Source organism: Marmota monax, unplaced genomic scaffold, assembly GCF_021218885.2.
Source record: "Marmota monax isolate L192 unplaced genomic scaffold, Marmota_monax_Labrador192_F-V1.1 WCK01_AAM20220418_F8-fsc00038, whole genome shotgun sequence".
Lineage (NCBI taxonomy): Eukaryota > Metazoa > Chordata > Mammalia > Rodentia > Sciuridae > Marmota > Marmota monax.
The window spans coordinates 655,675-677,470 of record NW_026692498.1 but is presented as its reverse complement, the minus strand read 5'-3'; the positions used below and the strand labels follow the sequence as shown (position 1 = coordinate 677,470).

At 61.5% G+C, this 21,796-nt stretch overlaps 4 protein-coding genes across 10 annotated transcripts; 1 reads left to right on the top strand and 3 right to left on the bottom strand.

Moving 5' to 3' along the window:
- The first annotated feature begins 33 nt into the window (after nucleotides 1-33).
- On the top strand, nucleotides 34-1,864 carry Polr2l (RNA polymerase II, I and III subunit L). Its single transcript, XM_046444798.2, has 2 exons — nucleotides 34-191; nucleotides 1,608-1,864. Exons 1-2 carry the CDS (start codon nucleotides 97-99, stop codon nucleotides 1,714-1,716), a joined length of 204 nt encoding a protein of 67 aa, XP_046300754.1. The 5' UTR covers nucleotides 34-96; the 3' UTR covers nucleotides 1,717-1,864.
- A 1,118-nt stretch (nucleotides 1,865-2,982) lies between these two features.
- On the bottom strand, nucleotides 2,983-7,250 carry Cd151 (CD151 molecule (Raph blood group)). The gene is made up of 9 exons (XM_046444781.2): nucleotides 7,141-7,250; nucleotides 6,021-6,082; nucleotides 5,315-5,405; nucleotides 4,995-5,186; nucleotides 4,623-4,697; nucleotides 4,193-4,297; nucleotides 3,952-4,110; nucleotides 3,758-3,844; nucleotides 2,983-3,673 (listed from the first exon to the last, which is right to left on the bottom strand). The coding sequence occupies exons 3-9, from the start codon at nucleotides 5,396-5,398 to the stop codon at nucleotides 3,614-3,616; spliced, it is 762 nt and encodes a 253-aa protein (XP_046300737.1). The 5' UTR covers nucleotides 5,399-5,405; nucleotides 6,021-6,082; nucleotides 7,141-7,250; the 3' UTR covers nucleotides 2,983-3,613.
- A 729-nt stretch (nucleotides 7,251-7,979) lies between these two features.
- Cracr2b (calcium release activated channel regulator 2B) lies at nucleotides 7,980-13,805 on the bottom strand. Of its 7 annotated transcripts, none has more exons than XM_046444742.2 (11): nucleotides 13,588-13,804; nucleotides 11,077-11,270; nucleotides 10,892-11,003; nucleotides 10,339-10,513; nucleotides 10,042-10,245; nucleotides 9,770-9,916; nucleotides 9,583-9,676; nucleotides 9,254-9,346; nucleotides 8,925-9,091; nucleotides 8,689-8,760; nucleotides 7,980-8,417 (listed from the first exon to the last, which is right to left on the bottom strand). In XM_046444742.2, exons 2-11 carry the CDS (start codon nucleotides 11,239-11,241, stop codon nucleotides 8,234-8,236), a joined length of 1,413 nt encoding a protein of 470 aa, XP_046300698.1. In that variant the 5' UTR covers nucleotides 11,242-11,270; nucleotides 13,588-13,804; the 3' UTR covers nucleotides 7,980-8,233. The 7 variants fall into 7 exon arrangements, with proteins under 7 accessions (XP_046300698.1, XP_046300699.1, XP_046300702.1 ...); XM_046444743.2 differs by lacking the exon at nucleotides 13,588-13,804 and adding an exon at nucleotides 13,184-13,503; XM_046444744.2 differs by having other exon boundaries at nucleotides 8,284-8,417; nucleotides 8,914-9,091; nucleotides 13,588-13,805.
- Nucleotides 13,806-14,363: 558 nt separating this feature from the next.
- On the bottom strand, nucleotides 14,364-20,308 carry Pnpla2 (patatin like phospholipase domain containing 2). Its single transcript, XM_046444737.2, has 10 exons — nucleotides 20,209-20,308; nucleotides 19,355-19,616; nucleotides 16,859-17,091; nucleotides 16,717-16,782; nucleotides 16,149-16,358; nucleotides 15,899-15,959; nucleotides 15,611-15,787; nucleotides 15,370-15,502; nucleotides 15,124-15,246; nucleotides 14,364-15,038 (listed from the first exon to the last, which is right to left on the bottom strand). The coding sequence occupies exons 2-10, from the start codon at nucleotides 19,539-19,541 to the stop codon at nucleotides 14,759-14,761; spliced, it is 1,470 nt and encodes a 489-aa protein (XP_046300693.1). The 5' UTR covers nucleotides 19,542-19,616; nucleotides 20,209-20,308; the 3' UTR covers nucleotides 14,364-14,758.
- Between the last annotated feature and the right edge of the window lie 1,488 nt (nucleotides 20,309-21,796).

Below are 21,796 nucleotides of genomic sequence, written 5' to 3'. Positions count from 1 at the left end.
GGGCGAAGGCTCGGGGCGGGGCGGGCCCCCGTGCAGTGGACGCGCCCGGGGCGGGACCTGCAGGACCGCCGCGCCGCCCGCCCGCCAGCCGCCGCCATGATCATCCCCGTGCGCTGCTTCACCTGCGGCAAGATCGTGGGCAACAAGTGGGAGGCCTACCTGGGACTGCTGCAGGCCGAATACACCGAGGGGTGAGGCGCGGGGCGCCCGGGGGGCGGCGACCCGGGGGGGGCGGGGCGGGAGGTAACGACCCCGGGGAGGGGGGGCGGCGACCCGGGGAGAGCGGGGCGGTGTGGCCGGCCACCCGGAGGGGGCCGGGAGGTGACGACCCGGGGAGAGAGGGGGGCGGGAGGCGACGACCCGGGGAGAGAGGGGGGCGGTGTGGCCGGCCACCCGGGGAGAGGGAGGCGGGAGGTGACGACCCCGGGGAGAGCGGGGCGGGGGGCGGCGACCCGGGGACAGCGGGGCGGTGTGGCCGGCGACCCGGAGAGAGGGGGGGCGGGAGGTAACGACCCCGGGGAGGGGGGGCGGCGACCCGAGAAAAGCTGGGCGGTGTGGCCGGCGACCGGGAGAGAGGGGAGAGGGGGGCGAGGTCAGCGATCCGGGGTCACCCGCTTCCCCGGGGAGAGGGGCAGAACAGCTGTCCGTCTCCTCTCTGGAGAGTGTTGCCCTCTGCAGGGTGTCTTGGGGACTTTTAGGTATCTCCCTGGAGGTCACAAGCACTTTTCATCTGCAGCAAAGATCTCCCTACTTCCTTTCTCTGTTAAGCCCACTTCTTGTCCTGTAAACCTTGCTGATCCATTAAGATGCAAAACAGATTTTTTTTTTTCTGAATACTGCCATCCCTGACTTTTGAGGCAGAGTCTGACCACCTGCCACCTTGTGGTCTCCTGTAAAGCCCTGGGGCTCACTGTGCCTGCATGTCATACAAGAGTCAGTGTGCAGGCCGGAAAGCTTGCTAGAGTGACCAGCATGGAAGTATCTGGGAGGCCTACCCCTTCCCAAGCGGCCATCTCTGTGCATTGAAGCCAGTGGTGTGGGAAGTTTTCCAAAGCCTGAGAATGACTAAGTCCTAGGGAAACTGAGACTTGTCATTGGGCTGTGAAATGGGAGAGGGAGGATCCTGAGGAGGTAGATTCTCTCTTACTTGGGGAGCAGGGCTGGGGAGAGATTCCACAGTTTATTTCTTGTCTGCTGAGGCCTGCCAGGATGACCAGAGCTCTACAGGGCCACTGATCTCTGTGTTGCACAGAACCTGCCCTGTAGGGCCTGAGCTAGATGAGAGGAGTTGGCACCTTGGTTAGGGCCTTGGTCCACAAAGCTCCCCTCCAGCTGTTCAGAAGCCCCAGGAGCTGCCTCAGTCCTGGGTACCAGCTTTAGAAACAGGCAGAAGGCAGGTAAAGGTGGGGTGGGTGTGACCTCTGAGTGAGGAGGTGGGAGAAGAGGCCCACTGGGATCCTGCTGCAGGGTCTCAGCTCCAGCCCAGGTGGAGCTGTCCACCTTGTTTAGCAGGAGGGTAAAATGAGCAGGCACCAGTGCCCAGAGAGGTTGGCTGTGGCTCCAGACCTGTGGGGACCACAGTCTCACCGCTCCTCCCCTTGGCACAGGGACGCCCTGGATGCCCTGGGCCTGAAGCGCTACTGTTGCCGCCGAATGCTGCTGGCACACGTGGACCTGATTGAGAAGTTGCTCAACTACGCACCACTGGAGAAGTAGCCACTGGAGCTGCTTTCCTGCTCTACTGATATGGACAGTGTCACACCAAGTTCATCAAGCTGAGGTGTCTGTGGGTGGCAACAATGCGTGGCCTCAGCCACATGCCCCCCATGCTGGAAGGAAAGTTCAGTAAAGGTCTTGAGAATTACCCAGGTGTCCTGCTGATTGGCCTGGCTTGGGGAGGTCCCTTTGTCATGTCTCCTGCCTGTGTGAAGACTCGGCCCACCCTCTTACACTGCAGCAGAGCCTACAGTAGGCAGAGCCCTTGGCTGGCTGGGCCCTGGCCCCTGTGACCACTAGGCAAGTCAGATCCACAGGCCTTCCAATAGTCACCCACCTGGTGCCTCTCCTTCCTGTTCCAGGTGGGTGGGGGTGGATTCTGTCCTTGATGCCCAGGAAGAGGGAGAGCTTCCCACAGCCTGACACCCAAGGGAGCTCAGGGGACCTGGTGTTCCACCCTGGCATTCCAGGCACAGAGACCCTATCACCTTCTCCCAGAATCTAAAGAACCAGGCTTTCTGGCCTGTGGGAGGGGGTGTTTTATTGTCAACCAACCTAGACAGTGTCTGCTACAGTCATGGCTGCCTGGCCCTGTGCTGCCCGCACCTGAGGTTCTGCTCCAGGATTTCTCAGGCTCCACCAAAAGCCAGGGGAGGGACAGCACCCAACGTCCACAGCTGGGCTGGGGGGCTCTGAGGAGGTTCCCAGCACCCAGGTGTTGGCACTTGGTGCTCCAGGGTCTTCTGGTCATCAGTCCAGGCTGTAGCTGAGAGGTAGATGCCTCAGCCAGTCTGGGCTAAGGGTGTGTGACTGCAGAGGTATGGGAAGCAGCTCTTTGTCTCCTTCTGGGCCAGTCATTAGCTGCCCAGACATCTGACATGAGGTCCTCTGGGGACCTTAGGGACAGGAGTTAGGGTGGCCAATAGTGGAGGAGCATCCCCCTACATTCTGCCAGACCTGGGCCTCTCCTGCCCTCTGATCCCAGTAGGCCTGACTTGATCCTTAGCCTCTACCTCCAAGCTACCCCAAGTGGCCAGAAGGCAAGACTCAGGCCACACAGGTCTGCTTCCGTTTCCTCCTGAAGGGGTTCCCACCATTGGGCATTCCCTTCCAGTGTGTTCCAGGAAGACACTGGCCACCCTGGACCCTGGGTATGAGGCTCTTGGCTCCTGCCCTCTGGACACAGCAGGTAGGTATCTCCACTCTGCTGGACATAAGAGCACTGAGGACAGGATTATCCTGTCACTAACAGTAAGCTGACCCAGCTGTTCAACAAACATTTATTGAGCACCTATTATGTGGCAGGAATCGTTACAGGCATTTGGGATACAGCAGTGGATAAAACCAGTAATACCCTACTCTCGTAGGGACGTTCTAACTGGGATGCAGCACACTTTGTGAGCGCGATGTTAAAGAGCAGTGGCAAGAGTTAAGCCAGGCTTTGGCTGATTGGGCCTTACAGCTCTCAGGGCAGCACAAAGGGCTCCTGGTCCCGCCCTGCAGCCCCTGTACCTCTTGGCACCTTCAGCAGGGCCCCTACCACCTGCCTCTGACCACCCATTGTGTAGAGGGTGGGCCTGGGTTCCTCCCAGACTTACCCAGGCATCAAAGAGGGGGTCCTCTTACCAGAACCTAGGTCTCATCCTACCTGCCAGGCCTGGGCCCCAAGCCCCACACAGGTAGACTAACCACATCTTCCCTATGCGGGGGAGGGACCCTGCCCCACGCCTCAGGAAAAAGGCACTTGAAGCCACCCCCAGGGTGGGGTCAGCAGAGGTGATGGTGGTGGCATGCAGGGCACAGACATGAAGATGGGCTCTGTCCTGGCCTTCAGTAGTCAGTTCAGTACTTAGGTGGGATGCAGCAGGAGGCAAGTGGCCAGGCCAAACCCTGGTGGTCAGTAGTGCTCCAACTTGAGGCTCCTGTATAGGCAGCACGTGAAGACCATGCCAAAGACCTGCAGGTGGTCAGGCAGGCATGAGACAGCACCTCAGGCTAGCAGCCCTCCCCCAGCTCCCCATAGTCGCCCTTATGCCCAAACCTGCACACAAGCGATGCCGATGCCCACGGCCCCGATGACCCTCAGGTGCTCTTGGATGAAGGTTTCCAGCTTGGTGATGCAGCCACCCTGTCAGAATGGGGGTGCTCAAGGTGAGCCCTGCTAGCTCCCCCTAGGTGTAGCCCAACAACCCCACCACCCTGCACCAGGCCAGCCCCTTGCTCACAGTGACCCACCTCCACCTTGTAGATGTTGGAGGCGTGATCCCGCTGCCCACAGCCAGGTACCACCGTCTTGCAGCAGCTGTCGGGGACCACACGGCCACCAGCCTCACCCGAGCGGATCCACTCGCTGTCACGCCAGTCCTGGGAGTTGTTGCTGCCGCAGCAGTGAAACTACAACAAGGAAAGCTGAGCCTGGGGGCCTGCCAGGGACAGCCCCAGGGGCACAGGCACATCCCCTGCAGGCAACACCCACCTCCTGCTGCAGCTTATCCACAGCACTGGTCACACCCTCCTGGCCTGGCTGGTGGTACTGCTTGGTCATGGTGTCCTTCAGGTTCTCCTTGAGTTCTGTGTTCAGCTGAGGGAGGGGGTGTCAGTTAAGACCTCAAAGATACAGAGCTGAGAGAGCCCAGGACAGGGCAAAGGCCCCAGGGTGCAGGGGAAGCACTAGGGTCTCACAGCAGCTGGTTGGAGGAACTGGGTCACCAGGGGATCATGGGTAGAAGGGAATCTCCGGATACCTGGACACCTTGGGCACTGCAGGCAGGTCACCTGCCCCTGTGGCCACCCTTCCCTAAAAACCTAAACCCTGCCTCCAGGACCTAATGGCAAGTTGGTCAGTGCTGGAGTAGCAGAGGTAGAGATGACACATGTCTCCCAAGGCCTATCCAAGCCCCTCTCACCTGCTGGTAGTAGACGTAGGCCAGGACACCAGCAATGATCTCCAGCAGAAAGATGAGGAGGAGCAGGATGAAGTACTGGGGGGCAGGGACCCAGTGAGGGGCTCAGCACCAGGCACCACAGAGCAGAGCACCTACCAGCTCCAAGCAGTAGGTATGGGCCAGGCACCAGGCTCCCCAGCATTCCTGGTGGAGCTGGTGTCTCAGTCTAGCTGGGGGTGGGGGCTGTGGCCCCCTGCCAGCACAGCAGGGCCAGCCCACAGTGACACTAAACCATCAGGGCCCCAGAGACGGTCCCAGGAGACTATAGAGAGGAGCCCCTGGCCAGGACCCTGTGCCCACCACCCCACCAGAATGCAGCCATGCCCCGCTGACCAGGCGCAGCAAGTTCCGCCGCTCCTTGAAGGTGGCACAGCAGCCCAGGACACCGGTCACCATGACGACAACACCAGCCACCACCAGGATGTAGGCAGTAGCTAGGTAGGTGCTTGAGGCCAGTAGGCTGATGTAGTCACTCTTGAGGGCCAGCGTCCAGATGCCCACTGCCATGACAGCCAGTCCAGCCAGCTGTAGGCATGTGCACCAGTCACCACACCTAGCCCAAGTCTGAGAGCCCCAGTTGAGCCCCTAGTCCAGGGCTCAGGTGCCTTCAAGGCCCAGGGAGTGCTGGGTGGGCAGCACGGCACCCAACTCACCCAGAAGCAGCAGTTGTAGGTGAACAGCAGGTACTTGAGGCAGACAGTGCCACATGTCGCCTTCTTCTCGTTGAATTCACCCATCTTGGGGCTGGGGAGGCGTGAAGGGGTCAGAGGGCCTGAAGCATCAGGCCCTGACTAGGAGGGTGGCCACACGCCAGTGGGGATGAGGGAGAAGGCACTGAGATGCACAGGCCCAGCTGAGGCGGATCCAGCCACCTGTCCTGGGAGGCCTGGGGAGGAGCCTCCCTGGCAACCAGGGCATGAATCACTTCCCGGATCACAGCTCAGGAGACTTGACCCCCAAGCAGCCAGGCAGACCCCATGGGCGGCAGAGAAACCCAACCCATCACTCACTGACTCACCCCTGCTGGCAGCCAGGGGAGGAGGCCCCAGCTGACCCCTCCCCCAGCATTCCCGGGCTCCACGTCACTGGCAGGAACCTAACACTTAGAGATAAGTCCCCAGAGGCAGTAAAGGATCCAGGAGCTCAGCCCTGACAGAGGTGCTCTGCACAGCCTCTGCTCCCACCAGGATAGGGAGAAGGAACAGAGAAGTGGCCGTGTTCCTGCCTAGAGGCCCCAGGCACACCTGCCCTGCTCACACCAGTATCTGCACAGGGAGAGCCTGGGGTTTAGACAGCAGCTGGGCACCACTGCCAAATTTCCAGACACTACCTGCAGTCTCTGCCCCGCCCAGCACTCACCAGGCTGTCTGGGAATGACTCCTCTATAGGACAGGTGTACAGAAGTTCCCCAGGACGCTGAGCTAGAGAGGAGCAGAGAACAAGTCACAGGTCACAGGTCTGCCCTCACTGCAGGATCCTGCCCAAACTCTTCCTGGTGGCTCAGACAGTGGGTCAGATCTACTCAAGAGGCAGAGGGAGGAGCCATCAGGCCCAGTATTTTGGTCTGGGAAGGGGCGGGGTGGGATGTGAGGGCAGAGGACATTTCTGGGCAGTCTGGTCCCGAGAGGAACTTCAGGTCTCCAGGTGCCCCACCCTGGGCCTTAGCTCCACACCGGTCACTGCCCCTCCTCCATCAGGCAGCAGCAGCTGCGGACGGAGAGAGCCACTGATCTCCACCCCGGGGTTCGGCGGGGGTGTCAACAGACTTCCACCTCTGAGCTGTGGGACGGTGACACAAAGCACCACTGAGCTGGGGCCCGAACACATGCTCTGTCCCTGGAGAGTGGTATAAACAACCCCAGCAGCCGTGCAAGCCCTGGGCCAGGCTCTGGGGACCCCGGCTTCCTGGGGCGGCTGATTCTGGGCAGACGCCGCCCGCACCGGCAGAGGGCAGCGGCCCCTCTTCCCAGGATGCCTGTTGGACCTCCTGAGAAAGGGCCGGGCCAGCCGGAAACAGTCCCTGCGGCCTGCCAGGGCTGCTCCACAGCCGGCCTTGGACTTCCACCGGCCCTCGCCGTCCCGCCACACTCGGGGAGCCGACAAGGGAGGAATCCTCGCGTCACGGCGAAGAGGTCGCTGCCGTCAACGCCCCCAGCCCAGGCGCGACCACTGGCCCCGCCCACTTGCGCGGGGCGGTGGGCGAGCCGAGCGCAGGAGACCGCGGTCCAGGGACCATGAGTAGGGCGTTCGGGCTGCACGTTTTGTGTCCTGGCACACAGGGACTGCCGGGCCTGTCCTAGAACCCCGGAGGCCCTCCCTCGCCCAGCGCCCGGCCCGCCCGGCGCTCGCCAGCGACCTCCCTGCGGCAGGGGCCTGTGAACCGGCTGCGTAGGTGTCCGGCGGCCTCCGGCACAGAAGCACGAAGGACCTGGGGCGCCCTGGGCCCCGCTCGGACGGGCCGGCTCCGCCGCACACTCACCGACCACGCGACGGAGTCCGGGCCCGGGCGGTGGCTGCGGGGGCGGCGGCTCCCGGTGCGGAGAATGCGCCGCCGCCGACCGGCCAGGCCCCGCCCCGCCTGCGGCCACGCCCCCAGCCGGCCGACGCCGGGCAGGTCCGGACGCATTTCGGCGGGCGGGAGGCGGCGGTGCTGACCGGGCATCGGGGCGGGCCCGGTGAGCTGCGGCTCCGGGACACTCAGAGCCTTGACAAGCCCGACCCCGAGAGAGGAGCTGGGCGAGAGGCGGGAGGTGGGGGCGGCCCGCCAGACTCCCCCCTGGAGGAGGACCGAGTCCCCAGGCCCTGGAGTCCCCAGGCCCAGCCCCCATTTCTCTCTCAGGAACCACTCGGTTTTACAGATGCTGGCCCAGCCTGGAGGTTCTAGCGGAGTGGGCCCATGACCTGGCAGACCAGCTGGGCTGGTGGGAAGCCACTCAGCTCCCTGGTGAAAAGGGAGTTGCTCAGGGCTGGGGATGTGGCTCAAGCGGTAGTGCGCTGGCCTGGCATGCGTGCAGCCCGGGTTCCATCCTCAGCACCACATACAAACAAAGATGTTGTGTCCACCGAAAACTAAGAAATATTAAAAATCTCTCTCTCTCTCTCTCTCTCTTTTGAAAAGAAAAGAAACGAAAAGGGGCTTGAAGCCCCTTGAAGCCAAGGACACATTCAAGCACTCGGGGACCCACAGCCCCAAAAGAGCAGGGTCGTGTGTCTCGGGTGTACCTCTCACATGTCATGGTGTGCCAAGGACGCCTCATTGTGAAGCACACATATGCTGCATCTCCCAGACACAGAAAACCAAGAAGAACACACGCAGTGGACGTTATAGCAGTTTTTGTTTGTTTTGTTTGTTTTTTCCTTGATGGATAGACAAGGGAACAGGATAAGTATTGGCAAGGGCACACCTGGCAGGGGCACATGAGTCCCTTGAGACCTTTACCACCCACAGGTTAGTTCCTGCATGTCTTTGTGGGCTAGAGCCCACACCCTGAATGGTAGCCCTCCTCCCAGGACAAGTAGCCTTCGAGGGGCAGCTCCTCCAGGTAATGCCCAGGGGAGTCACTTGGAGCTGGTTACCGGGCACTGGGAAGGTGGCCAGACCCACGTCTGGGGGGCCTAGCCCAGCTGCAGCAGCAGCAGCAGGTGGGCCCAGGCCAGCGGGCTGTGGCCAGAGCCTTCTTGTGGCTGCTTCTGAGCAGCCTGGCCTCACAGGTGTCTCTCTCATCTCGTAGGTCTCGAAGCCGTGTATTCAGCTCCCTAGAGAAGGGGAAGTGGGAGAGCTGAGAACCCGAAGCATCTAAGGTCTTAAGGAGGGAGCAACCCAAGGTGGGAAGGTGGGTTCTGGCTCCCCTCAAACCAGAAGAGAGGTGCCTGGTGGGACGTAGGGATGCTGGAGGGAGGGAGAGAGACGTGAGGAGGGACTCCTCCCAGTGGGATGAGGTGGAGGCCAAGAATGTTTGGGAGCTTGGATACCCCTCCGAAGCTCTATTGAGCCCTTCTCCTACCACTGGCCTAGGCCCAACTGCACCTGAGCAGCTCTAGTTGCCGTAGGAGGCTGAGTTTCTCTTTCTGCATGTTCCTGGAGACGGCAACCACGTCCCTGTGGGTAGGAAATGGTGAGCCCTGCAGGCAGGGCCCTCCCAGAAGTCCCTCCCTCCACCCCTACTCCCCAGACCCTGGGGGCAGCACGAGATCTTGGCATGGGGATATAAGTGGCCCCACCTGAGCCTAGCCAGCCAAGGCCCCAACCCACCAGCCCTGTACCGTTGTGTTTGCTCCTGGCGGCCCCGAGCATCACCCTGCAGTCTGTGCAGCTGCTCCTGCACCCCCTCCAGCTGTGCATGCAGTGCCTCACAAGCCTGCCGCAGCTGGGTGTTCTGGGCCTGCGCCTCCAGCTGCTCTGCAGCCCGGGCCTGTAGCTGCCGTTCCAGCTGGGGAAATGGTGTGGGCTGCTGAGGGCCTCCAGATGCCTCACTTGCCCTCACCCCCAACATCTCTAGGGTTGGCAGCGCTGAGACACAAGAGCACCCTTGAGGAAACTGGGGCTGCAGGGGAGACTGTGGGATGGGGCTGACTGGGGTCCAGCTGCTCACCTCCAGCTGCCGCAAGCCAGCCCTCTCCAGCTGCTGCTCGCGGCTCTGCAGCTGCAGCTCCAGATGCCCCCTTCGCTCCTCCAGGGGAAGGTTCTGGAACACACCGGGGCATCTCAGCCTTCGCTGGCCTCGCAGAGGAGGCAGCGGAGGGGTGGGGTGGGGCCAGGGTGAGCCAGGGAAGGCTGAAGGCTGGTGGGGCCGCTGGGAGAGGAGGAACAGGGCACCCGGCCGCTGGGGCTGCCTGCACCCGCAGCTGGGGAACCCTCGGGGAGGGACCGGTTTGAGGGAGGCGGAGCCAGGGAGGCTAGCAGGCGGAGAGGACGCCACACCTGGCTCTGCCTCCGGCGCTGCGGCTGCTCCCGGAGTTGCTGCTCCAACTCCTCGTAGAGGCCACGCACCTCCCTCTCATGCTCGCTTTCCCGCCTTTGGAGCCGAGGATGAGACAGCCTTGAGAACGTGCCGGACCGGCCTCCACCCCTGTACTGGGCCCCAGAACCGCGTCGGCCCCACTCTCACCGCCGCAGTGCCTGCTCCAGGCCCTCGCGCTCCCTGGCTGCCTCTGCCAGGCAGGCTGACGCTCGCATCAGAACTTCCTCGAAAGAACCCAGCAGCTCTGGTCTCTCGCGCTGCAGCTGGGCCCACAGGGCCCTCACAGCCGGCTGCCTGAATCAGGCAAGTGCAGACTGAGACCCAGGCTGGCGCGCGAGGGCAGGGGTGGCTCCCCTCTGCCTACCAGGAGATCCCTGCAGACCCCCGCAACCCAGGAGTTTGACCCATGCAACGCATGCCGTTCAGGTGTGAGTGCTCTCATCCTGCCCGGGTTCTGTGGCTGGGTACCATGAAGTGGCACTGTATGTGGACAGCCCAGCATGCCACATGCCCAGTGCCTCCCCTCCCCGAAGCTGAGACTGCTTTGTCCTGGAATGCAAATTCTGCGGGAAATCACGCCTGGCGGGCTGACAGATGGCTGGGCCTGATCAGGCCCAGGGACTCTGCGTGGGAACAGAAAGGTGGTCACCGTGGACAGAGCATGCAGAGGGAGAGAGTGGAAGCAGGAACCGGGAGCAAAGCTAGCATCCACTCACTTGCCCAAGACCCGGGCCACTCCCAGCCGCTCCAGTGCAGTGCAGAATTCCTGCTCCTCCTCCTCCTCCAGAGAACCCCTGGTGCCCTGCACCTCTGACCAGCCCGATTCAAAGGTTTCCTCAGTAGTCCAGGAGGGTTGCATGCCCTGAGCCAACTCCACCCCCACAAACTTCCCTGCAGACATGGGAGGGAGAGATGACGGGACTGTGGGTTACCACCCTGGCCCTCCCCTGCTCACCCCCACCCCCAGCCATATCCTGCCCTCTCTCAGGGCCCAGTTTCCTGTTTTTCTTCCTTATTCTAGTCCTGTTGGCCTGGGAATGGGAGGTGACAGCCAGGCTCCCAGCCCCACCTGGGTTTGGCAGGAGACAGAAAGGGGTTGTGAGCAGAAAGATCAGTGTCATATACTACTATCTGGGGGGTGGAGGTCCCAGGCACTTGAGTGTAGATACAGGGAGTGCCCTGGATCTACAGGGAGTGAGGATACAGCCCAGAGTCCCACATGAGCCGGACCAGGACCTCTGGTGCTGGGGGAGGGTAGGCCCAGCTCACCCAAGCCCAAGCTAAACTCCCGGGCAGTGAGGAAGCCAGTGTGGGCCTGGTCCAGACTTTCAAACACAGCCTCCAGCTGCTCAGGTGTGAGGAGTAGGTCACTCTGCAGGCCCTGGCAGAGAAAGGGCAGGGTGGGTGACCAAGGTCAGCCCTGGGCCCAGAGGCTCCTTGTGACTGGTGCTCACCTGCAGGTCCTGCCGGGTGATGAAGCCTTTGGCTTCCTTGTCACATAACAAGAAGAGCTCCTGGGCCTGCTGCAGCGTGGCAGCCTGCTGTCCAGTGGAGGCCCCCTCCTCCTCCTCCTCCTCCTCCTCCTGGGATTCCCCAGCCCCTGGCCCGCCAGTAGCCATGAAAACAGGAACCTTGCCGCTGTTGGGTGCTGAGAAACCAAGAGAGAGAAGACATGGGGGGACATGGAGTGGGCCACACGTGCCCTGAGGGCTCTGCCAGAGAGGGAGCCTAGGGCACCAAGGGAGGGCTGGTGTTTGTAAGGGATGCTGCAAGCCTGGGGTGCCCCTGGGTGGAGTGATGCAGACCTGGGGACGAAGCAGGCTGCACAGAACCAGGTATTCCTTGGAACACAAGGAAAGGTATGCCCAGAGGGAACTAGTGCGAGAGGAAAGAGGGTCGGTTCCAGGGGCTAGCTGTAGGAGACCTTATGAGGAGGCCAATGAACTCCTGACAGCCAGAGGAGAAAGAGGTCCAGTGAAGGAGGAGCCCACTTCGTGCTGGAGTTGGAGGACTGGGCCAATCCTAGCTAAATCCTTGGCCCCAGACCTGGCCTGTGATGCCCTGGCCTCCTGACAGCTGGCAGGCCAGGTAACTCCTCCCTCCCTGCCCACTGGTCCCTCCCATGGGTGACCAGTCCCCATGGGGCACAATGGTAAGCTCCCAGCCTTGGGCACCTGTGCCTCCACAGCCGGAGTCAGCAACACCGATTCTGGCTAATCACCCCTCCTACAGCACTAGTACCCTTCCTTCCCCTGCCCTCCAAGTCTGGGAACCTCTTGGGGCCTCCCTTCCACCTCCCAGAGAGCTCCACCCTTAACCAGAGCCACCTGTCGTTTTCACAGCCTCCAACCCGGATTTCTCAAAGCTACAGCCTGGCCAGAGGCACCTGTCCCGACCTGGGACTCTAGCTGGGGTTAGTGTCTCCTCAGCCCAAGCCTGTCACCTTCGCCCCACCCCGGGCCAGTGTCCCTGAGAAGAGGGGCGATCTCCAAAGACGGCAGGTCGGAGGAAGCGCCAGGCGAGGGGAGGGGACAGGCAGGATCCGGGTCATGTCCCCCAGGCAGCGCCAACGCCTCACCCGGCTCTTGGGCTGCACCGACCCAAGGTCCATCCCAGCCGGAAGCGGCCCTGTGGCCGGGCCAGGCCGGGCCAGAGGGAGGCAGGAGGTAGGGCCAGCGGGTGGGGCCGGAGAGCCGCCCGCATAGCCCGCACCCCTGGGGGCCGGCCGATTCGGCCCTGTCCCTGCGCCGCGCGCCGGGAGGGCCACGGACGTCCCCCGACTGGGAGCGCTGGTCGGCGCCCGCCACGGCGGTCGTGAATTGAGACCCAGGACCGAGCCGCGAGGGCGCGGCGGTGGGAGCCGGGTCGCGGGACCCGGGAGCGCCTACCTGGGAGCTGCGCCGCCGCACCTGCCGCGCGCGGGCCGCTCCTCCCGGAAACGCGCGGCGCGCCCCGCCCCTGCTGGGACCCCGACCGCGCCGGGGGCGCTGGCCTCTCAGCCTCGCACGACCGGAGACCCCAGGTGGGCCGGCCCGGGCGGAGCTGTCGCCGGCTGCTGTCGCTGTGTTCCCGCCTCTCCTGCTGCCCTGGCGGCCAGAGATCCCTGGCAGCCTGAGCGGCTGTCCAGGCAGAACCCCGGGGCACAGCTGGGGACCCTTCAGGAGCAGGGTCCAGGCTGCCGGAGTGCAGACACCAACCTTTCAACCCCGAGGATCCAGACTTAAGACGCCAAAAAGCGTGTAGGAAAAAGCCGGCAGGAAGTGGACCAAATTCTTTCAGAGGCTATCTCTAATGCAGTCCCAATTTAGGTTTTTCGAATTTTAAAACAATTAACATGTAATACTAGAAAATGACATTTAACAGAGCACTAAGCACCCTGTGAGGAGAGTGAATGTGGAGCAGAGAGGGCACATCAGCGGCCCCCCACCCCCAGCACTCCTTTGGGGCACAGCCCTGACCAGGGTTCCCCTGGGGAAGAGCTGAACACAGCGCTCCTGCCTGGAAGAAATCCTATGCACTTCCTAAGGGTCCTCCTAGCCCCAGCCTGGACTCTGCACCCACCTGGAGGGCTGGCCTGATTGTCACACAATGCTGGGGGCCCTGTGGCCTCTGCTTCTCAAGTGGAACAACAGGCTGGGCCTCTAGGACACTACCTGGAGACCAAGAGGGGGTGGCCCCTGGCACACAGACCAGGGACCTGCCTGGCCGGCTCACCCAGTCCTGCTGCCCCAGGTCCCACCACCGTTATTGTTGGCTGGGGGCTGCCACCACAACTGACCCACGCCTACTGGGAGGGGCAGGTAGGCACTGAGCCTGGTAGAACTAGGCTCACAGTCAGCTAAGTCAGGTCTCCACTCCAACACCCTCTCTTCAGGGGCTTCTGTGCCCTAAACTGCTCCCTCTGGATAAGGATCACTTCAGGAAACTGCCTTCAAGAACAAAGCCACCTTCAGCTAGGACCTTACCGTGCCTCAGTATTCCAGGTCCCTCCTAGATACGGCAGGAGACAGAGGGACGGAGACAAGAAGGACCGAGCATCTGGCCAGCAAAGCTCGTGATGCCTGGGGGCCAGATGCCCAAGGTGGAGCAGGGGCCAACATTCCCAGGTCCCCAGCCCTCAGCTCCAGGAGCTTTACCTCCTGCAACAGCCCTGTTGTCACTCTGGAGCTGAAGGGCAGGTGACTCCTTTTGTAAACACCCCCCCCCCCCCCCCCCGCCAGTGCATGGATGGAATCCAGGCTGTGGTGCATGCCAGGCCAGTGCTCTGCTATTAAGCTGTCCAACTCTATAACATTTTAATTCAGCAAGGATCTTGGACCCAAATATGTCCTTTGGCCCTTGGAAAGCCATGCCAGGAGGTCTCAGGGCAAAGTGGGGGGCATATATACGGGTCCTCAACAAAGCGTAAGAGAAGGCCCCAGCCCAGCTGGCAGGCCCCAAATGTCAGGTCCAACAGCGTGAGCCTGGAAGGCCAGACACCCTGTGTAGAGACACTGGTCAACTAGGTGGAAGCAGGCTCTGTCCACCATGGCCCCAAGCTAAAGTGGGTAAGGGAGGGGCTGGGGATGTGGCTCAAGCGATAACTGCACTCTCCTGGCATGCGCGGGGTGCTGGGTTCGATCCTCAGCACCACATAAAAATAAAATAAAGATGTTGTGTCCACCGAAAACTGAAAAATAAATTAAAAAATAAAAGTGGGCAAGGGAGTTACACAGAATGAAGAAAGAAGATTACATAGAAGTGAAGAGGGTAGATGCTGAGCTCTGGCATTTATTACTTCTGCTTTGGCAAAAATAAATAATTCTTCACACATATTCATGAGGGAAACAGGGGAAATGGGTGGGAGGAGCTGATGTGGGGTTCTCAGGGAAGTCCTGCACTGAGAAGGGGCAGGCAAGGGTAGGGGATTAAGGCACAGGTGGAGGGGCCTCTGCAGCCCAAGAGAAGGGGCACTCCACACCCCTCCAAACTCAGTGCAGTGAGTTGTTGATGGAGGGGGATTCACAGCAAAGCCCCCTCTTTGTGGCCGTGAGGGGTTCTGTCTCCTTGCTCCATAGTAGACAACTAAGAGGCAAGGGATGGGGTCTCAGCCAGTCCCGGAAACCTGAGCCCCATGGGCTGGGGAAGGCTGAGCACTCAGCAAGGAGGCAGGCCCGGTGGGTGCTGTGGGGGCATGGGGTCTGTGGGGGTGGGGCCGGCAGGGGTGCGCATGCGCAAGGCATCCGGCGGGAAGGCCACATTGGTGCAGAAGAGACCCAGCAGCAGCTGACGCTGGCACTCCTCCCACTTGGCCAGGGCATCCCCAAGTGAGAGGTTGTTGCGCACCCAGCTGGGCAGTGCCTCGCTGTAGGTGGCACAGGACAGTGGCACAGAGGGTAGTGACTGGGCACGGCGCAGCTCCATCTGCTCCGAGAGCCTGTAATGAAGGCATCAAAGGTAGACAGGGTTAGTGGGGGTCCCTCAACCCAAAGGCTCTGGGCCTGAGGACAGGGGTGGCTCACCTGGAGGGCAGGTGGCTGCCTAGCTTCCGCTTGGCACGCATCACCAGGTATTGGCAGATGCTGCCCGTCTGCTCCTTCATCCATCGGATGTCCTCTGGAACATCAGGCAGCCACTCCAGCAGGCTGGAGGGTCGGGGAAGGCACACCTTCAGCATCTGTGTCCAGGCCCTCCCAGCTTCCCCAGCCTAAGCATCCCTCCTGGGCGACCCCAGTTCCCCTCTCCCAGCCCTGGTTCCCTGCCCGCACCGAATGGTGAAGGACACAGCACTCTCCAGTGGCAGCGTGTAGGGCACCATCATAGCTGTGGCCAGACGCACTGGCAGCATGTTGGACAGAGTGGTCATCAGGTCCCTGGGCTCCACGCAGGCTTCCAGCAGGGCTGTGCAGGGGATGGGGGCAGCCAGTCAGGGAAGCAGAGCAGCCCAGGGTGCTGTGCCAGGCTTCCACACTGCTGGCCCCTCCTCCTCCCTTCTCTCCCAGTGAGTACCCTCATTGAGCCGGGCAGGCAGGTGGTCTAGGATGTGATCTTCCCTGGGCGGCTGCAAGTGGTCCTCTGCTCCAGTCTTCTCTGTGACCGCAGTAGCCTCCTCTGTGTCTTCCTCCTTTGGGTCACAGGGGCGGGTGGGAGGCAGTGCCAGCAAGGGGTTGGGCCTGTTCAGGAGGCCTGGGATGGAGGCGGGGGTGCGACAGAAAAGGGATCAGCACAGTCATGGTCACTGCTGGCCTGCAGTGGGCAGCAGAGCCGGCTCCACCCATCCTACAGCTACCCACGCACCATTCCTCCGCAGGAAGCGCAGACCATCCCTGTAGCCCTGTTTGCACATCTCTCGAAGTACCTGCAGCAGGGGTATAGGTGAACTGGAGCAGATGGAGCCAAGGGTGCCCTGTGCTGTCCTCCACAGAGTCTCTAGGTCCCTACAACAGCACCTCCATTCCAACCTCCCGCCACCACCAACTATCTCAGATCCAGCCCAGGGTCCAGGCTGGACAGGCTGCACAGGCCATAGCCCTACAGAGCAGCTCACCATCGGTTCTGGAGGGAAGAGGGCCTTGGAGAGGCGGTAGAGGTTGCGCAGGTTGAACTGGATGCTGGTGTTGGTGACCCGGAGCTCATGGATGTTGGTGGAGCTGTCCTGTGGGCAGATGTCACTCTCTCCTGAGAAGGGGGACACTGTGATGGTGTTCTTCAGCTCATAGAGTGGCAGGTTGTCTGAAATGCCGCCATCCACATAACGCTTCACAGGGACACAGACGCATGGTCACAAAGTGAGGGACTTTCCAGGTGTGCTGGCTGCCCCACCCAGTGGCAATTTCTTTTGGCCTTTCACACTGGGCACTGTCCATGGGCTGGCTTGGGCACTGAGTAGATGGCCAGACAGTGAGGGGGCAGCCACAGGAAGCATGTGTCCCCAGGGCTGGTCAGCTTCTTAAGTAACAAGGGAAATGAGGCAATAGGTAGAGGCAGAGAGATGATGGAGCAGATGGGGCTCTACAGTCCTCCCTCCTCCACCCCTTCATCCCAAAGCCCAGACAGCACGAGGCTCTCCTCAGCCCCCAAGGGCGCCCATGACAGGGCCAGGTGGGCATACTCACCACCCCTTGGAGGGAGGGTGGAATGAGGCCACAGTACACGGGGATGAACGTGCTGCAGACATTGGCCTGCAGGGCAGAACAGGAGGGGGTGAGCAGTGGCCTTGGGCCACACTGTTCCCCACGTGGCCCCAGCAGGACCCACCTGGATGAGCTCCTCCTTGGAGTCGAAGTGGGTTATAATGACGTTCTCTCCATCTGAGACACGGGTCAGAGAGATGCCCAGGCGCCCACTGGCACGCTCATGGCTATCAGCGGGCAGAGTCTTCAGCAGACAGCCACGGATGGTCTTCACCAAGTTGAAGGAGGGGTGCAGGGGACCCAGGAACCTCTTCCGGGCCTCCTTGGACACCTCAATGATGTTGGCACCTGCCTCGCCTGGGGCAGCAGGGCCAAGGTCAGAGCCAGCAACACCCCTATGGCTCCATGCTCAGGGTTCCCCAGCACACACATTCAAAACATCACCATTGACCCTAGAGGACCCCCAGTGCCCATGACATGGCCTGGCTCACAGCTGAGATTTTTTTTGTGTGTGTAGCTGTAGATGGACAGCATGCCTTTATTTTATTTGCTTATTTTTTGTATGCAATGCTAAGACTCGAACCCAGTGCTTCACATGTGCTAGGCAGGAGCTCTGCTACTGAGCCCCAGCCCCAAACACAGTTGAGACCTTTTTTAATTTTTATTTTTTAGTTTTAGGTGGACACAATATCTTCATTTTTTTTTTTTTAATGTGGTGCTGAGGATCAAACCCAGTGCCCCATGCATGCTAGGTGCACCCTCCACCACTGAGCCACAGCCCCGGCCTCACAGTTAAGACTTTTAAAAATATATATTTATTTTTCCCAATACTGGGAATTAGACAAGCTGTGCACATGTTAAACAGGTGCTCCACCACTGAGCTACATCCCTAGCCCTTTTAGCTTTTTATTTTGGTATAGGGTCTCACTGAATTGCCAAGGCTGGCCTTGAACTTGCAATCCTCTTGCCTCAGCTTCCCACATTCCCAGACACTGTACTTGGCCACAGTTGAGACTTTTGCTATCTGTCTCTGGGTAGAGGCAGGCAGGCCAACACCTCAGAGATAGTGGACAGCAGGAGGTGGCCAGTTGGGGCTGGGACATGCCCTCTGCCCAGCATTTCCCAACTGCCTGTCCCCATGAGTCATTGGACTGGCGTGGTGTGGCATGGCAGGCAACCAGGAGAGGGCAGAAGGCAGAGGTAACTCTGACTGGCCTTAGCCTTCACCTACTTGGCCAGATTGAAAAGGGAACCAGACCCACAGCTCAGCCCAGCCAGGGTCACAGGCCTCAGGGCACTGAGCTGAAGGCAGTGGGCCTATCTGGGAGGACAAGATGTGTTCCACTGCAGCCACAAGCAAGCATGCCAACACTTCCCTTGTGAGCTGACCCAAGAAAATGCCAAAGAAGCCAGGGGGAAAAGCCAAGGACTAGGCTCTCCTCCAGGATGTCTTTCTGAGCAGGAGTGGGACTTGTGTGCTGGGTGCTCTCAACAGGTACCTGCCAAACTGGGGGGGGGGGGGGGGGGAGGCTCTAGTGCCCAACACCATTTGTGAGGCTTGTTGGCAGAAGAGGCTCTGCTGCAAGAGTGTCAAGTAGGGTACAGGCCTGAGACCAGCAAGCAGTCTGATCCAAGGCAGAGCACAATTCCATGGACATGAATCCCAGGTCTTTCTTCTACCTTCCTTCTCAGGGCAAAGGTCACAGGCAGGGGACAGCGGAGACCCTAGATCAGCTCCTCTTGGGCATGGCGTCCTTGTCACCTTGGCTGCCCTAGTGGTCTGGGGGCTGGGCAGCAGTTCCCAGGATTGCTGGGAACGCTGTGTGCTGTAAACACCACTCTCACGTGGCAGCCGGGAAGTGAGAGAGGCCCAGCCCGGCTCACACAGACGCCTGCGCTTCTGACCAAGGGCTCCTGAGTCAGGAAGCACACCCACCTGTGAGATGGGCAAAACGACTGGCCACAGCTGAGAAGCTGGGCTGGCAGGGCTCTGCGGACCAGGAGAGGGCAGAGTCGCCGACCAGGTCCAGCCCTGATCAGGACTGGCCTCTTCCTCCAGGGGCTCTCAGAAAAGACCAGGTCACAGTGCCTAGAAGCCCCTCGGAAGCCCACCTTCATACTAGGCACTCCCTTGTCCAAGGCAGCCTGAAACTGCAAAGACCCAGGACATGGTGACCGCTGGCACCAAGTAACCAGGGAGATTCAGGCCCTCCTCCGACTCTCACGTCCCGCCCACGACTTTTCTTTCCAATAGACAGCAGTGCTGCACCTGCCCGCCCACAACCTTCACTCCCAGGAGGCGGGCCCGAGGCGCACAGCAGCAATGCCCTGGTGCAGGCCAGGCCCCACCCCAGTCCCTGGGCACCCTCCGAGCAAAACAAACCAGGTTCTGCCCCCAGACCAGCTCCCCGCACCGGACCCTTTGCCGTGGCCCCCGGCCCAGGCAGAAATCCCGCTCCACCGCACCCACTGCACTCGCCGCCTGGCCAGCTTCCCTCTGCGGGAGGGGGTGGGCGCAGTGCGCGCACGAAGGGCATCCCGCCCGGCCCCTCCTCCTTCCCGCCGGACCCCGCGCGTTCCCCACCAGCTCCCTACCCTGGCCCCGCGCGGCCCCGCTCACCCAGGCAGGCCCCGGTGACCAGCGCCGTGGCCGTGAGCGCCCCGGCTGAAGCGCCGTAGATGTGCGTGGCGTTGGCCACCAGGAAGGGCGCGTGCTCACGGAGGCAGGAGGCCACGCCGATGTGGTAGACTCCGAGGAAGCCGCAGCCCGCGAACGAGATGTTCCACTTGGCCTCCCTGGGGAACATCGCGGCTCCAGGATCCGCGGGCGGCCGCCGCGCTGTCGCTTGAGCTCCGGGTCTCCGCCGGCGAAGGCGGAGACACTGCGCAGAGCCGCGGCGGAGGCGGCGTTTTAGTGCGGCCGGGGGCGGGGCCGGAGCTCACGGCCCAACCCGAGCGCGCGGGGAACGGCCGTGCCCCGAGGCTCCGCCCACCCGCCCCCGCCCGGCTGCTGGGCTCCCCCGGCCCGGCCGCGACACCTGCGCCGCGAAGCCATCTGCGGGGCCCCCAGGAGCTACCGCGGCCTCACCGGCCTCCCGCCCGCTGCCCCACACCTCGGGCGGCGGCCGGGCACACGGCAGCCTAGTCGCGTGGGGCGGTCCAGCCCAGGCCCAGCGCAGGGCTCGCGAGCCTCGTACGGATCTGGGTACCCGCGAGAGGAGCTCCGGTTTCTGCCGCCTCCTCCTCTGGGGTCCACGACCCTCCCGGACACAGAGGAGCTGGGCAGGGACGCACGACAGCAGCCACCGGGACCGAAAAACCTCGGCCTCGCAGGCCGCGGGCCCCAGGACCCGCCGACCCACCCACAGGCTGACCCATAAACATCCGATGCCGGACGCGAGCCCACAGACACAGCCGCATTCCACGCACCTCAGCCTCGTCCCCTTCCCGCACCCCTCTACCCTGGCCACTCACCGGGCTCGGTACCTGGGTCTGAGCCGGAGTCCTCCCGCGGCGGGGTCCCCGCGGGTCTAACTAGAGACAGCCCCGCTCGCTAATTACCCTAGGGGGCGGAGCACCCAGGTGACGTCACCCCACCGCCCCCGCTCCCATTTCTTCCTCGGACTGTGGGGCCCGCCAGGCTGGCTGGCTTCCAGCATCAGCCTTCACCTCGCCTCACCCCAAGACTTGGGGCTGGTCTGGGTTGGGATGGCGGCAGTGTGCGGGTCTTCCGGGGAACACTCACTCCCCAGGGGAGCTCGGCTCTGGACACAGCTGGAGCCAGAGCCGCGGAGGGTTGGGGCTTGGGGCCCTCTGGGGTCGTGCTCTCCCGTCCTCAGCCCCTGTGCTTGCTGCCGTCTCGTACTCAGGAGTTAGCGCAGGAACCGGTAGAGCGGTGGGGTCAAACCAGCTCGGCCTCACTGCGCGGCTTAAAATGAGACAATTGAGGCCATGCTCGGGCCTTCCCTACGAAGGGGCCGATGATCTCTGTAAATAAGCAGTTACCCAAGTCCTGGCACAGGGAGGTCATGGCAAACAGCACATGAAAAGGCCCAAGGTGGGGACTGAGGAGAACAGGGGCTCTTTGACCAGTGACTGTATTTGACTTAAAAACGTCGCCCAAATGTTTTGAATATTTGAATATCTGTAGAGAGCAGCAAACCCACTGACCAGGGAAACGGAGCTGGGTGGGGGTGGTGAGAAGGTAGCCTGATGGTCATGACCTGGCAGGAGACACCCTCACCCAGTGCCTGGACTCCCTTGGATGATCCTGCTAGGGGCAGCAGGACTCCAAGGATGTGATATGAAGAGCTTCCCAGGTTCTTCAGGGTGGCAACTGAAGGGGAAGCAGCACCAAAGCCCTTTCCCACAGCCTGATCCAAGGCCTGTCCTTAGGGTTGGTGCTGCCCAGTTCAGGAAGACCTCTACCCCTGTTTCTACAGAGGATCAGGCTGTTTTGGGTACATTTCCCTGCAGGCCTCTGGGAGGCTATAAGCCAGGAACAGGCAGGCCCTTCCTGGAATTCTGGCAAGGGTTGTGGCCCACCCCCTCAGCATGAACTCCCAGGGCCCGCCTGTTGACAGCCCCCGGGGGCATTGTTTGGCTCCCATGGTGCCCTCTGGGCACAGAGCCCTTCCCTTTAAGGTTCAGGCAGGAACTGAACTGCACCCTGATCCATGGGCCTTCAAGACAGGGTTTAAGTTGCCCAGGCTGGCCTGGAACTTGCAAGCCTCCTGCGAATCACTGCTGCCATAGTGCCCAGCAAAAAGCAAATACAGGAACAGGGTTTGTGGCTCAGTGGTAGAGCACTTGTCTAGCATGTGTGAGACACTGGGTTGGAGTCTCAGCACTGCATATAAAGGTCCACTGGCAACTGTGAATTTAACTCAGGGGTCCTTTACAAACACTGAACCACATCCCCATCCCTTTTTACCATGACAGGGTCTTGCTTAGTTGCTTAGGGCCTCCCTAAATTGCTATGGTTGGCCTCAAACCTGCAACTCTTGTGCCTCAGCCTCCAGAGGCCTTGGGATTACAGGGATGCACCACACCCAGCAAGAGA